This window comes from Cynocephalus volans, chromosome 4 (assembly GCF_027409185.1).
Source record: "Cynocephalus volans isolate mCynVol1 chromosome 4, mCynVol1.pri, whole genome shotgun sequence".
Lineage (NCBI taxonomy): Eukaryota > Metazoa > Chordata > Mammalia > Dermoptera > Cynocephalidae > Cynocephalus > Cynocephalus volans.
In genome coordinates this window covers 41,946,051-41,961,507 of record NC_084463.1, presented here as the reverse complement: position 1 = coordinate 41,961,507, position 15,457 = coordinate 41,946,051, and the positions used below count along the sequence as shown (strand labels likewise).

Here is a 15,457-nt window from a genome sequence, read left to right as displayed (position 1 = left end):
TACATAGTCAGATTGCTGGATTACATGGTAATACTATTTTTAATTTTTTAAAAAGCCACTCTACTATATTTTATAGTGAGTTCACCATTTTACATTTCCACCAACAGTTTACAAGGGTTCCAATTTTGTCAACACTTGTTATTTTCTATTGGGTGCAAAGTGATATCTCATATGGTTTTGATTTGCATTTCTCTAATGATTAGTGATGTTAAGCATCTTTTCATATGCTTGTTAGTCATTTGTATATCATCTTTGGAACAATTTCTGTTCAAGTCGTTTGCCCATTTTTCAGATTATTTGTTTTTTGGTTGTTGAGTTGTAGGAGTGTATGTATGCATTCTGAGTGTTAATTCCTTATGAGATATATGACTTCAAGTGTATAATTTTGGGGGTGCTCATGTAAATAGTGTTAGGTTTTTCATTTCAAATTCCACTTGGCTGTTGCTGGAACATAGAAAGGTGATTGAATTTTGCATATTAACTTTGTATCCTTCAATGTTGACATAATCACTTATTAGTTTTAGTTTTTTTGTCTGTCATTGAATTTTCTACATAGACTATCATATCATCTGTGAACAAAGACAATTTTATTTATTTCTCATCTATATGCCTTATATTTCATGTTATGTTATTGCATTAGCTAATATTTTCAGTACAATATTGAGAGGAGGGGTGAAAGAGTACATTCTTGCCTTGTTCCTGATTTTGTAGGAAAGCTTTGAGTTTTTCACAATTAATTATGACATTAGCTGTAATTTTTTGTAGATAGTCTTTATCAAGTTGAGGAAGTCCCCCTCTATTTTTAGTTTACTGAGAGTATTTATCATGAATGGGTGTACTATTTTGTCAAATGCTTTTTCTGCATTTATTGCTGTAATCATGTTATTTTTATTTTACTCTGTTAATGTGATAGATTACATTAGTTGATATTTAAATGCTGAACTAGCTTTCTGTGCCTGGAATAAAACTCAGACTCACTTTGTCATGTTTCATAATTCTTTATACATATTGTTGAATTAGGTTTGCTCATGTATTTTTTAGGTGTTTTGCATGTATGCTCCTGACAGAGAATGGTTTATAGTTTTCTGTTCTTGTAATGTCTTTTTAAGTTTTGATATTGAGGTAATGCTGTTCTCATAGAATGATTTGGTAGTATTCCATCTATTTTATCCTCTGAAATAGATCATAAGTAATTGATATGATTTCTTCCTTAAATATTTGGTTGGATTCACCAGCGAACACCTCCGGGCTGTGTGCTCTCTGTGTTGAATGTTATTATTTTCTTAATTCTCACAATAGATATAGGCCTATTCAGACAGTATATTTCTTCTTGTGGGAGTTTTGGCAAATTGTTTTGTTACAGAACTTGGTCCATTTCATCTAGGTTATCAAATGTGTGCACACAGAGTTGTTCATAGTATTTCTTTATGACCTTTTTAAATGTCCACAGAATCTGTAGTGAGGTCCTCACTTTCATTTCTGACATTAGTAATTTTTGTCTTGCATTTCTTTTTCTTAGTCTGTCTATAGGCTTATCAATTTTATTGATCTCACAAAAACAGCCATTTTTTGTTTTTAATTTTCTCTATTGATTTTCTATTTTAATTTATTGATTTCTGCTCCAATTCTTTTTTTTTTTTTCTTCTGCTTCCTTTGAGTTTGGTTTGCTGTTCCATTTCTAGTTTCCCAAGGTATAAACTAAGATGATTGATTTTAGATGTTTCTTGTCTCCTAATATAGGCATTCAATGCCACAAATTTCCTTTAAAGCTCTGCTTTTCATGCATTTCATAAATTCTGATGATCCTTGTTTTCATTTTCATTTAGTTACATACTTCAAAATTTATTTTTAACTTTTTTCAGTGACCTATGTATTGTTTAGAGCATTTTGTTTAATGCCACTCTTATTTGGGGATCTTCCAGTTACCATTCTGTTATTGATTTCCAGGTTAATTTCACTGTAGTCTCAGAGCACACATTGTATAATTTCCATTATTTTAAATCTGTTAAAGTATGTTTTATGGCCCAGAATGTGTTCTGTCTTGGTAATTGTCATATGTAAGTTTGAGAATAATATCTATTTGTTGTTTTTCAATAAAGTAGTCAATAAATATCAATTAGATTGAGATCTTGTTAAGTTTAACTGCCTTTACTGATTTTCTTCTGGATTGATCTATTTTTGATAGAGGATGTTGAAGTTTTTTTAAATGTGTTGGCAGATTTTATTTTCTTTTTTTGTAGTTCTATTCTTTTTTGTCTCACATAGCTTGACAGTCTATTGTTAGGCACATACATGTTAAAAGCTGATGCCTTCTTGAAGAATTAACTCCAACAGCCTGATGTAATGCCATTTTTTATCCCTGATAACTTCTTGCTTTGAAGTCTACTGAATCTGAAGTAAGTATAGCTACTTCTGCTTTCTTTTGGTCAGTGTTGTTAGTGTTGTATATTTTTCTTTATCCATTTACTTTGAATTCATGTTTGCCTTTATATTTATTGTGTGTTTCTTGTAGACAACATATACTTGGTGCTTGTATTTTGATCCTCTCTTGCAATCTCTTTTAATTAGTTCATTCAGATTCTTAATATTCAAAGGGATCATTGATATATTTGGATTAATATCTACCATTTTTTTTTTACTATTTTGCATTTATTCCTCCTCTTCTATGCTCTTAATTTTATCATCCACTCTTTTTCTGCCTTTTATGGTGTTAATTGAGCATTTTATGAGATTCCATTTTCTCTGATTTCTGAGAATGTGCTTTTTATACTTATTTATTTAGTTAGTTTTTTACTAGTTGCCCTATATTTTGAACTACACTTTTATAACTAACCCAATTCTATTTCAATTGACATTATACCAGTTCAGGGCAGTGAGATTTGCTTATAAAAAAATCTTAATTTCTTTCTCCCTTCCTGCTGTTTTCTGTGTATCATTATCACTTCATTTTACTTATGTACAAGCTTACATAACTATGTATGTGTGTTTGTGTGTGTGTGTTAAAGCATACATAATTGCATACAGTTGTGTTATACAAACTGTTATCAGTTGGATCAATTAAGAAAAATAGCAAGTTTTTCTTAGCCTTACTTATTTGTTCTTTTATGCTCCTCCTTTTATGTAGATCCAGTTTTCTAACCTATATATTTTTTCTTCTCTGAAAGAAATTCTTTTAACATTTTTTGCAAGACAGTTATACTGGCAACAAATTTCCTTAATATTTGTTTGCATTAGAAAATCTTTATTTCTCCTTCACTTTTGAAGGATGATGTCACAGGGTACAGAACTCTAGGTTGGTGAGTTTCTCTCAACACTTTGAATATTTTACTCCACTCTTCTTGCTTGCATTGTTTCTGAGCAGATGTTGGATGTAATTCTTATCTTTGTTTCTCTATACGTAAGATGGTTTTACCCGACTCTGGCTTCTTTCAGACTTTTATCTTTGATTTTGTGTAGCTTGAAAATGATATGCCTAGGTGTAGAAAATTGGTACTTACCATGCTCGGTGTTCTCTGAGCTTCCTAAATCATTGGTTTAGTGTCTGACCGTCATTTGTGGAAGTTCTCAGACATTGTTGTTTCAAACGTTCTTCTGGTTTCTCTCTCTCTCTTTCTCTCCCCCCCCTTTTCTGGTATTCTCATTACTCGTACATCTTTTGAAGTTTTGCCGCAGTCCTTTGATATTATGTTCTCTACCTTTCCATCTTTTTTCCCTTTGGTTATTAGTTTTTGGAGTTTCTATTGATGTATCCTTAATCTGAGATTTTTTTCTAAGCTGTGTTCAGTCTATTCATAATCCCATCAAAGACACTCTTCCTTTCTGTTACAGTATTTTTGATCTGTGATTTTGGTTTTGGTTTGATTGTTTGTTGTACATAATTTTTGTCTCTCTGCTTACAATGTCCATTCTTTGTTGAATGCTGCCTACATCATACATTTGAGCCCTAAGCTAATTATTTAGATTTTTTTTAATTCCCTTTTTGATCATCTTAGCATCCTGCCCAAGGGCCCACTTCTTAAATCTAGTGCATTGGAAATTAGGTTTCAACATGTTGATTTGAGGGGAGGAGGTACAACGTTCAGACCGTAGCAGAAATGTTCTATAGTCTCCCTCTCTCCCTCCATCACTCACTCACTCTCCCTGCTCTGCTTCCACCATCTTGCAGTGTGGGACAATTTTCACTGTCACCACCACCAGAAGGACTTTGGACTCCCCAGCCTCAGAAACTTTAGCAATAAATTTCATTTTTCTTTATAAAAGAGACAGTTTCAAGAATTTTGTTATAAACAATGCAAATGGACTAATACATCTGCCTATGACTGGGTCCTCCTGGAGTTTTTAACCCTCAGAGATGTCTACACTGAGTCCTGAGCAATTTTTCAATCACAGTTCAGATTTTCCTGCTCTGACACTGGCTCGTATGACTGTTTCCAGTAGTAAGTCTCTGCACCTATAAGCTACAACACTGTATGTTTACCTGTCTCTAATCTTGTGGGCAGTGGTCTGACCTGTGTCCTTTTCTCTCTTACAGTTCCAAGAAGAGATATTGATCTTTCAGTCTCTTCAGCATTATAATTGTTTTGATCAAGTGATGATTTTCAGGCTTTTTATGTGCAGAAATAGAAACCTGAAATGTATTTCTAAAATCATCTTCTTAATGTCTATGTAGATGATCAAAGAATTTTGCTTCATATAACTATGAAAGTTATGAATTATATTGGTAGTCTTCTTAATACTGAGCTTTCCTGTTTTCATAGAATAAACTCAGAAAATTCTTTTCTGGTTTTCACAGTCTATTTCTCTCTTACTATCTTTAAATATTAGTGTTTTCACAGGTTCTGTGCTTCTGCTTTTTTTTTTATTAGTAGTAGTATTGTTCAATCTGATAAGTTTATTAACTCTGATAACCAAAGGTACAATTGAAATTCTGATACTTCCCAAATTTTTATCTTCAGCTTAGATCTCTCTGGAATTATATATTCAATTGCCATTTGGGCCTTTCTATAGATATTTCAAATATAATGAGTCCAAGTGTGTGTTACTTTTTCCAATTATATTATTCCATTTTCCAAATTTTACTGTATGTTGCCAGTACCTAACAAGCTGCACTCCTTTAGATAGACTGGTTGTAAAACAATTATTTTTATTCCCTATACAGCAAATTAAGACCACATTCTGTTTCTGCTTTTACTTTTACTTTTTCTCTTTTAAAGGGTTAGTTTCATATTTTGTGTGCTTACTGCTCTGGGTCCTGATATAGATGGTCATCTTTTACCCTGTTTTCTTCATCTCTGACTCTCCCTTCAGCACCTTCTCCACTCTCTTTCTAGAGGATGACTATAAAAATGTAAATCTGTACATGTAACTTACCTGTTCTTACAGGAACTCATTATTTACACTGTGTGGCTGGAGAAGTGGCAGTATGCTCCCTGGGTAAACACAAGCAATCTTTTTGCATGTAGGAAGAAAATTTGGAGATGTTTATTACATGCTTTTAATTTATAAGTAATTAAAAATCAACAATGAGTGCATAACTTTTTTTGCCATTTCATTAAGGTCAAATTGTGGTTATCTCATCAGTAGTACCAGTCATGTGGTGTGTGTTGTTTGTGCTCTTGCAACTGAACCTTTGTTCTTTTCTCATACTCATGAGAACACGTGGTTTGCATAGAAGAGGTAAACATCTTTGGTATTTCAGTGGAGTGCAAACTGAAAACAAAATAGTTCTGTTTTTTCTCATTCTTTCTAACCCTAGTTTGTATTGATCTTGGGTCTAAATTAATTCTTCTGACACATTATTCCAGGTATGTAAAATACCTTATGCTAAGCTTCTTTGGAGAAGCAGAATTTTGTTCATACTTTTATCCATAGCAACAAGGATTGTGGTAAGTTTTGTAATAGTGTTTTTTTTCTTTTTGCAATTAACAAATTGTAACAGTGGCAGAATATTACTGCTGTTATTTTTTATTTCTTCCACCATATGAAGTACAAAGAAGCTGCATCTAATGTAAAATACATATGACACACACACAGAGAATTGTGAACTCCAAGATTTCTGTTTTGTGATCAATGGCTGATGACTTGAGTTGAGCAAAATGTGCCATTCCAGGGGTTGGTGTCATTTGAGGATGTGGCTGTGGACTTCACCTGGGAAGAGTGGCAGGAACTGGATGATGCTCAGAGAACTTTGTACAGGGATGTGATGCTAGAGACCTACAGCAACCTGGTATTGTTGGGTGAGTGGAACTCCACAGTAAGTTCCAGGAGCAACACTTTCTTCTTTGTTGGTAAATACAGAAATATCTGTATTTATACCCTTTATAAGGTTCAGTGCTATGTAAGTTTCTGTTTAATTGAGAAGGTGAGAGTCATCCCTCCCTAATGAATGCTTAAAATTGGCTCCTTTACTGCACAGTTTTGAAAGTTGAGCTCTTCTCATTCTTCTAAAAACCTGACTTAGCAGTTTTGCAAACTCCTGTGGTATATCTTATTAAAAGGATGCTACATTACCAAACCCAATGTGATCTTCAAATCAGAGCAAGAAGCAGAGGCATGGATGGTAGAAAATGCCCCAAACCAGAGCCTACAAGGTCAGTGCATACGAGGCACAGGCTGGGAAGAGCAAAGCCCTTTGCTGTTTTTGCCAATATTTTTGCTATTTTTCAGACCTGAAAACATCTGATCTGTGTGGCTTAAACAAATCAATTGTATAACCTCCTAAGAGGGTTCTCACATCTGTACCCCTACCTTTTATTTTTCTGATTTTTTTTTATACTTTCCATAATTTAATCCCTACATTTCTCCTCTTAGACATTTCTCTTTGCTGATCACTTTCTCAATATTTTTGTTTGCTCTATTTTTCTCCATTCTCATGAATATTTAAATCCAGACTGTATTCATGTTTTTTCACTTAAAACTGAATACTTGAAATGAGGTAATTTATAAGGGAAAAAATATTCCTTACAATTCTGTAGCCCCAGAAGTCCAAAATAGAGGATTTGCATCTATTGAGGACCTTCCAATGGGTAGGGACTCTCAGTAGATTATAGGGTTGGTACAGAATATCACAAGGTGACAGTGACAAAAGCATGTTCACATGCTTTCTTTCTCTTCTTATAAAGCCACCAGTCTAATACCCGATAATCCCCATTAAACCACAAGCCCATTAATCCATGGGCTTTTATTAGTCCATATATTAATCCTCTTATGGGGGCAGAGCCCTTACTATTTAATCACCTCACAAAGGCCTCACCTTTCAAATACCACAGTTGGATTTTTCACACTCAGCACTGTCACAATGATGATGAAGCTTCAATATGAACTTCAGGGGCGAGGGGCGGTACTTGAACTATAGCACAGACATTTATTCATACACTTATTTTTTAACCACATCTTGAGGACATTTTAAGCACTTTTTATTGTATAGTTGTATTTACAACAAAAATTAATAAAATAACATCCCTCTTTCATACAGTTTACATTCTGATGAGAGAGAAATGTGTGTGTGTGTATGTATGTTAAGTAGTTATATTAGAATCATGAGGAATATTGAACCAGAGTGGGAGGTTTAGAAAATATGTTTGGAGAAGGAAGATTATTGAGTGCTTAACTTTTACATACTGTCAGTTTGACTTAACTCTTTTCAAAAATTTGACATATAATATATAGATGAATATAAAATGTCAATTTGAGAGTGGACATCATTCTTGGAGGTACACACTTGTAAATCAGTGGCTTAAAGCTGATTTTAAAAGTCATGCTTATAGAGGAAGTCACCTAGGGAGTAGATAAGAAAAAGAAAAAAGTTCTAGAGGTGAGCCTTGTGTACTGCCATATCAGAAATTATAAAGCTAAGGCAGACCCAGCATAGGAGCATAGAAAGTGTTAGTCATGGACTTGGGAGGAGAACCTGGAGATTCTGGGTTCCAGGTTCAAGTGAACCAAAAGTTTTATGTTGAGGGCTCAGACTTCTTTTGGGGAGTAGTTTGAAACTAGCATTTTTCTCTCCTTGTTAAAATCATTTTAAAACAACAAAGGAAATAAAATATGTGCCAAAGACATTATTTTCTATGAAATTAGGAGACACATGAAACTCCAATGTATAGAACAAATGCTTTCAGAAGCAGTGAATTATAAAGGATAAGTGTGTGCAACAGAAATTGGGGAGGGGGGTGCCAGTTAATCTTAGGGGGGGTAGAATAGCATTTTGCAGCAATGGTAGAGAAAGCCTGTGTTGCAGAACCAAAACTTTTAGACGAGCCAAAAGGGGTTGCCGATGGTGGAAGACTGGAGATTTCTGAGGAGCATAGGAAGTGAGTTTAAATGAGTAATTTTTATGAAGCTGTCTTCTTCTAATGTGGGGAATTTTTTAAAATTTGAAATCTCCCCATATGCTTATAGCTCTTTCCAAAAGAAGAGTGAACACTAAACAAACGTAGGTGCAATATCCTGAAGCTAAACCATATTCCTTATTTAAGGGACAAAGAATTGGCTTGCTCCTGAACCTTAAAGAAGATAATCCAAGAAAACCTTGCCACCTTCAGAGTGCAATAGGAATAATAAAAGCAGTACAAGACACCCACTGTTGCTGTAAGAATAAAGCAAATAAAAAAGAACAGGGCAAACAGTTGGCTGATGATAAGCACTTGTTTGAAAACTACAACTAAGCAGTGGGTGAACATTTTTACTAAATATTTTCTTGCGAATAAAAAATGAATAAAGAAGCAAAGGAAAAGATGACTAAACATTAGAAAACATATTAATATAACCTATAAAACTAATACTCATTTAAAAAATTTTTAGGATAGGAAGAAACATTTTTATCTTTGCATGTGCATTCATAGACAATGCTTATGTTGGTTTATGGGTATGGATTTTTTTCTCATTTTAGATCTCCATATAGTCAATAATCAAATTGAGAAAAGTCAAGAAAATCACAGTAAATACTTGTGGCAAGTTTTAATCACCGACAGCAAAACATCAACTGAGGAGAGAGTTAAGTTGGAAAAAACATTTAATTTGAGCTCAAACTGTACTTCAAATCTGATTATAAACAGTGAAAACTCTTCAGAAATTAACATTGAGAAGTTTAATGTATGTAAGTATGCACTTCCTCCTAGAAATCCTGATAAGACGCATGCTGGAGAGACACCTGATGACCAAAATAAAACTGGGAAATCCCACACACATTGTGAGCATCTTAGTCAGAATAACAAGATTCAAGTTGGGCAGTACCCTTTTGAATATAGTAAACCAGGGAAAGCCTTCAACACAGAGCCAATATTATTGGCACATAAGAAGCTTCATTTGGGAGAAACTACCTGTAAATACAATGAATGTGGGAAAGCCTTTTATAACTCAGCTCTCCTTGACCAAGAGATAACTCAGGTATTGAGGAAAACATTTCAATGTGATGTATGTGGGAAAGTATTCTATAAAAAGTCTGAACTCACTAAACATCAGCAAATACACACAGCAGAAAAATCCTACAAATGTAAAGAATATGATAAATCCTTCATGAAGAAGTTATCTCTTACAGTCCACAAATGGACACATACAGGGGAGAAGCTTTATACATGTAATGACTGTGGAAAAACTTTTCACCAGAACTCACTCTTCAGAAGTCGTCAGAGAACTTACACAGGTGCCAAACCATATGAATGTACTGAATGTAGGAAATCTTTTTCCCACAACTCAGCCCACCATAGACATAAGAGAATTTATGCAGGGGAGAGGTCCTATGAATGTGATGAGTGTGGAAAAACCTTTTACCGGAAGTCAGACCTCAGCAAGCATCAGAGAATTCACACAGGGGAAAGGCCCTATAAATGTAGTGAGTGTGGAAAAACCTTTTACTATAAGTCACACCTCAGCAGGCATCAGAGAATTCACACAGGTGAAAGGCCCTATAAATGCAATGAGTGTGGAAAAACCTTTTACCAGAAGTCAAACCTTAGCATGCATCAGGTAATTCACACAAAGGAGAAGCCTTATGAATGTAATGAGTGTGGAAAAACCTTTCCCCTGAAGTCACTCCTTAGTATACATCAGAGAATTCATACAGGGGAGAAGCCCTATGAATGTAATGAGTGTGGAAAAGCCTTTCACCGGAAGTCAATCCTCAGTACACATCGGAGAATCCACACAGATGAGAAACCATATGAATGTAAGGTATGTAGTAAATCTTTCTTTTACAAATCACACCTCAATAGACATAAGAGAATTCACACTGGAGAAAGTCGCTATGAATGTAATGAGTGTGGAAAAACCTTTCCTTGTAAGTCAAACCTCTGTGCACATCAGAGAACTCACACAGGTGAGAAACTATGAATGTAAGGAATGTAGAAAATCTTACTTCTATAAATCACATCTCAATAGACATAAGAGAATTCACTCAGGTGAAAGCCCCTATAAATGCAATGAGTGCGGAAAAACCTTTCACCAGAAGTCAATCCTCAGTATGCATCAGGTAATTCACACAAATGAGAAGCCCTATGAGTGTAATCAGTGCGGAAAAGCCTTTTCCCTGAAGTCAGTCCTTAGTATACATCAGAGAATTCATATAAGGGGGAAGCTCTATGAATGTAATGAGTGTGGAAAAGCCTTTCACCGGAAGTCAGACCTCAGCAAGCATCAGAGAATTCACACAGGGGAAAGGCCCTATAAATGTAGTGAGTGTGGAAAAACCTTTTACTATAAGTCACACCTCAGCAGGCATCAGAGAATTCACACAGGTGAAAGGCCCTATAAATGCAATGAGTGTGGAAAAACCTTTTACCAGAAGTCAAACCTTAGCATGCATCAGGTAATTCACACAAAGGAGAAGCCTTATGAATGTAATGAGTGTGGAAAAACCTTTCTCCTGAAGTCAATCCTTAGTATACATCAGAGAATTCATACAGGGGAGAAGCCCTATGAATGTAATGAGTGTGGAAAAGCCTTTCACCGGAGGTCAGTCCTCAGTACACATCAGAGAATCCACACAGGTGAGAAACCATATGACTGTAAGGAACGTGGTAAATCTTTTTTCTACAAATCACACCTCAATAGACCTAAGAGAATTCACACTGGAGAAAGTCGCTATGAATGTAATGAGTGTGGAAAAACCTTTTACCGGAAGTCAGACCTCAGCAAGCATCAGAGAATTCACACAGGGGAAAGGCCCTATAAATGTAGTGAGTGTGGAAAAACCTTTTACTATAAGTCACACCTCAGCAGGCATCAGAGAATTCACACAGGTGAAAGGCCCTATAAATGCAATGAGTGTGGAAAAACCTTTTACCAGAAGTCAAACCTTAGCATGCATCAGGTAATTCACACAAAGGAGAAGCCTTATGAATGTAATGAGTGTGGAAAAACCTTTCCCCTGAAGTCAGTCCTTAGTATACATCAGAGAATTCATACAGGGGAGAAGCCCTATGAATGTAATGAATGCGGAAAAACCTTTCACCATAAGTCAATCCTCAGTACACATCAGAGAATCCATACAGGGGAGAAGCCCTATGAATGTAATGAGTGTGGAAAAGCCTTTCACCGGAAGTCAATCCTCAGTACACATCGGAGAATCCACACAGGTGAGAAACCATATGAATGTAAGGTATGTAGTAAATCTTTCTTCTACAAATCACATCTCAATAGACATAAGAGAATTCACACTGAAGAAAGTCGCTATGAATGTAATGAGTGTGGAAAAACCTTTCCCTGTAAGTCAAACCTCTGTGCACATCAGAGAACTCACACAGGTGAGAAACTGTATGAATGTAAGGAATGTAGAAAATCTTACTTCTATAAATCACATCTCAATAGACATAAGAGAATTCACACAGGTGAAAGGCCCTATAAATGCAATGAGTGTGGAAAAACCTTTTACCAGAAGTCAAACCTTAGCATGCATCAGGTAATTCACACAAAGGAGAAGCCTTATGAATGTAATGAGTGTGGAAAAACCTTTCCCCTGAAGTCAGTCCTTAGTATACATCAGAGAATTCATACAGGGGAGAAGCCCTATGAATGTAATGAGTGTGGAAAAGCCTTTCACCATAAGTCAATCCTCAGTACACATCGGAGAATCCATACAGGGGAGAAGCCCTATGACTGTAAGGAATGTAGTAAATCTTTTTTCTACAAATCACATCTCAATAGACATAAGAGAATTCACACTGAAGAAAGTCGCTATGAATGTAATGAGTGTGGAAAAACCTTTCCCTGTAAGTCAAATCTCAGTGTACATCAGAGAACTCACACAGGTGAGAAACCATATGAATGTAAGAAATGTAGAAAATTTTTCTACTATAAATCACATCTCAATAGACATAAGAAAATTCACAGATAAGAAATGAATGTGAGTGTGGAAATACCTTTCACTGTAAGTCAAACCTCAGTACACATCAGAGAATTCACATAGGTGAGAAGTCATATGAATGTAACACATGTAGAAAATCTTATACCGCAAGTCACATGTCAGTAGACATGAGAAAATTCACATAGGAAAAGACCAATGGATTTAATGTATGTGAAAATACTTTTCCCTACAAATCACACCTGAGTAAGCATCAGAGAAGACAAACAAAAGTGATGGCCTATAAATGTACAGCTGCTTTTTGGTTACCACAGGGGATGGGTTCCAGGACTTCTCCGTCATGCCAAAGGCTGTGAATGCTTAAGTCTTATATAATGTGGCATAGTATTTTTGTAACATTGTGCTGTTTAATTAACATGTCTAGTTTACTTATAATACTGAATAAAATGCAAAAAGTATGAGTAGTTCTTAGGGTGTGTTATTTGTATAATTTTTATTATAGTATTTTTTTATCTGTTTTCACACATTTTAAATCAGCAGTTGGTTGAATTCTTGGATGTAAATTTTGTGAATGTGGAAGGCTGACTAACAAGTGTGGAAGCCTATTCTGTCAGAAGTCACACCTCAGCAGACATCTGAGAACTCACATTGGAGATATCCTGTATGGCAGAGACTAGCTATGTATTATGCACAAACACTCTCCTTTCTTTTTCACACTTAGCATGCATATTCAGCCTCTTCTTATTGTGTGCATGACTATGTAACTGAGCTCTATCCAGAGGAATAGGGACACAAGTGATGAACATTACTTTCAGGGCTGGCAACAGGAAAAGGTCCATGCAGTTCTTTCTGGTTTCTTATGCCCTCTGGGACCAAAGTGCACATGACCCTCACGGTGGTCTTGAGAGGCCCAGGTGGGAGAATGCCACTATGATTTAAGACAGAAGGAATTGATTGTAGAAGGCAGGAGTCTTCCCACCTTTATTCCCAAACCTTCCATTTGTACTTCATATGAGTGAGAAATAAACATTTACTCTGATGAGCCATTGTATGTGTGACCTGTTTGCATTAGAAGACAACCAGCCAACTGTAGCTAATTGACTCTAAGGACTTCCCAAGAGAAGTTACCAGTTCTTGCAGATGAGAAGATTCACATGGGAGAGTGACCTGTGTTTGCCACCTTTTATTCTGAAGTCAGTTGATGGAAAAATCAAAAAAAGCATGGGGAGTTACAGTGCTAAAAATTGGGAACAACTTATTAGGAAGCACCTTACTGAATGCTGAGAATAAAGTAAATGTTTATAAATATCTTTAATATGTCAACATTTTCAACAAATCTTCCAAGTTCCTTATATATCCAAGAATTTGAAATGAAGGGAAAACTATCAGCTTATATAATACATGTGTAAATTTTCAAATAGGTTAAAATACTATCAAAAGTAATTTTAAAAAATATTTGACTATCAATGTTTAAGTATAAGTGGTGATATTCTCTGCCAGGAGACAATTGGCTATGTCTGGAGACATTATTGGTTGTGATAAATAGAGGTGCTACTCTATCTAGTGACTAGAGGGCAGGGATGCTGCTATACATACTACAGTGCACAGAACACCCCACTCAAGTATGTAGGGTTTATGCATATAAGTATTCTTAACAAATTTTACTTAGTGTAACCTGGCATTAATGTTAGTCAATACGTTCACTTAGCGTAATAAATATTTTGACTTACATCTGGATTTATTAGATTAAATGCCAAACTAGCCTCTTTATATCTTGTTAAGTATATTAATTGTAACATATTGCTCTACATACTTTTTTCTACTCAACCAGTAAATGTAAATTTTATTACCATTTTTACCAAACTGTCTCATGTGGAGAAGTTCATTTTTTCTAAAGTTTGTAGCTGGGGCTTCTGGTCACGATGGCAGAATAGACAGTCTCTAGCATCACTCTCCCCGCAAAATCAACCAATTTACAATGGTTAAAAAGCAACAGCAGCCAAGCTGGAGCCACTAGAGCTCAGGGAAAGAAGAGGAGGGACCTACGGAGTGCATGAAGGCAGGAGAAGCCATGATGAGAGAAAGAAAAAAAATGCTCTTACCATTTTGAATCCCAGGTGCTTCCAGGCTGGAGCTGCTGAGCACATGGAGCAGGAGCTGGCAGAAACCACAGCTGTGCCCTTCGTATGAAGTTGCTTGAAGGCAGCAGGGGAGAAGAGGGCCCTCCCCACATATATGGAATTACTGGGCTGTGGGGTAAGTGCACTGTCACCTTAAGAAAGGCTGCCTCAGGTTCTTTCTCACCCAGTCATCTTGCCCTTATGTTTTTTTCCTTGGACAAGAGAAAGGAAATTTGAGACCAGAGCACAGCCTGGGACATCTGGAAGTTGGCAGGGATGTCCTTCTCTTGGACATAAACTGTCTTGCAGGACATCAGCCTCAGATGAGGTCCCTCTCAGACAAAACCAGGCCACCTCATATTATGTCTCAGCACAGATGGAAATAAGGCCAAACCCACTCTTGCCTAAAGTGCGTCACTACTGACTCTTCACCAGGTTTAAGTCACTCTACCAGCGGGTAAAATTTATTGAGACACCCAATCACGGAATTGTCCCATTTTCTGAGAGCATCAAACCCAGAAGGAATCTGCTTAAGTGTTCTTTGAAAGTGCCCAACCAGAGCCGAAGCAGTGTAGTCCTCTCTTCTGAACACCCTCTTACTGAGCTGCTTCCTGGTGTGGAAGGTGCATTCTCTTTGGGAGTCACCAGCAACAAGCCTGACTTGCTTGACCACAACTGCATTCTTGGAGGGCTGGAGGGGGTATGTAGCAGACTCTATCCTCTTGGTTCCAAACCAATCTCAGAGATTCAGTGAGTGCCACATGCTAAATCCAGCTTGCCTGTTTCCCCATCTGCAGACCACTGTGTCCAAATACTGGACACGTGCCCTTGGATCTTACTGAACCAGGACATCTCCAAACTTGAAATAACCATCCCCCTTGAAGTCTCCCAAACACTGCCTTTACCTCTCTCTTGCATTGCAGTTGGTTGAGAGCCAATGTGTGGCCACCCAACAATCACTAAAGCACCATTTACTCATTTCCCCACAGTGCTGATGTAGGGGAGGGAAGGAGTGTCTTTTCTTCATCCATTGCAAGAT

At 36.3% G+C, this 15,457-nt stretch overlaps 1 protein-coding gene across 1 annotated transcript in view; it reads left to right on the top strand.

The window, feature by feature from the left end:
- LOC134374583 (zinc finger protein 845-like) overlaps window positions 1-12,715 on the top strand; it is a 60,503-nt gene extending 47,788 nt beyond the window's left edge. Inside the window, 4 exon segments of the mRNA XM_063092391.1 lie at window positions 6,110-6,236; window positions 6,498-6,590; window positions 8,891-10,322; window positions 10,324-12,715. Of these exon segments, the coding sequence (XP_062948461.1) occupies window positions 6,110-6,236; window positions 6,498-6,590; window positions 8,891-10,322; window positions 10,324-12,331 (3,660 nt within the window). The 3' untranslated portion in view covers window positions 12,332-12,715.
- Window positions 12,716-15,457: the final 2,742 nt, after the last annotated feature.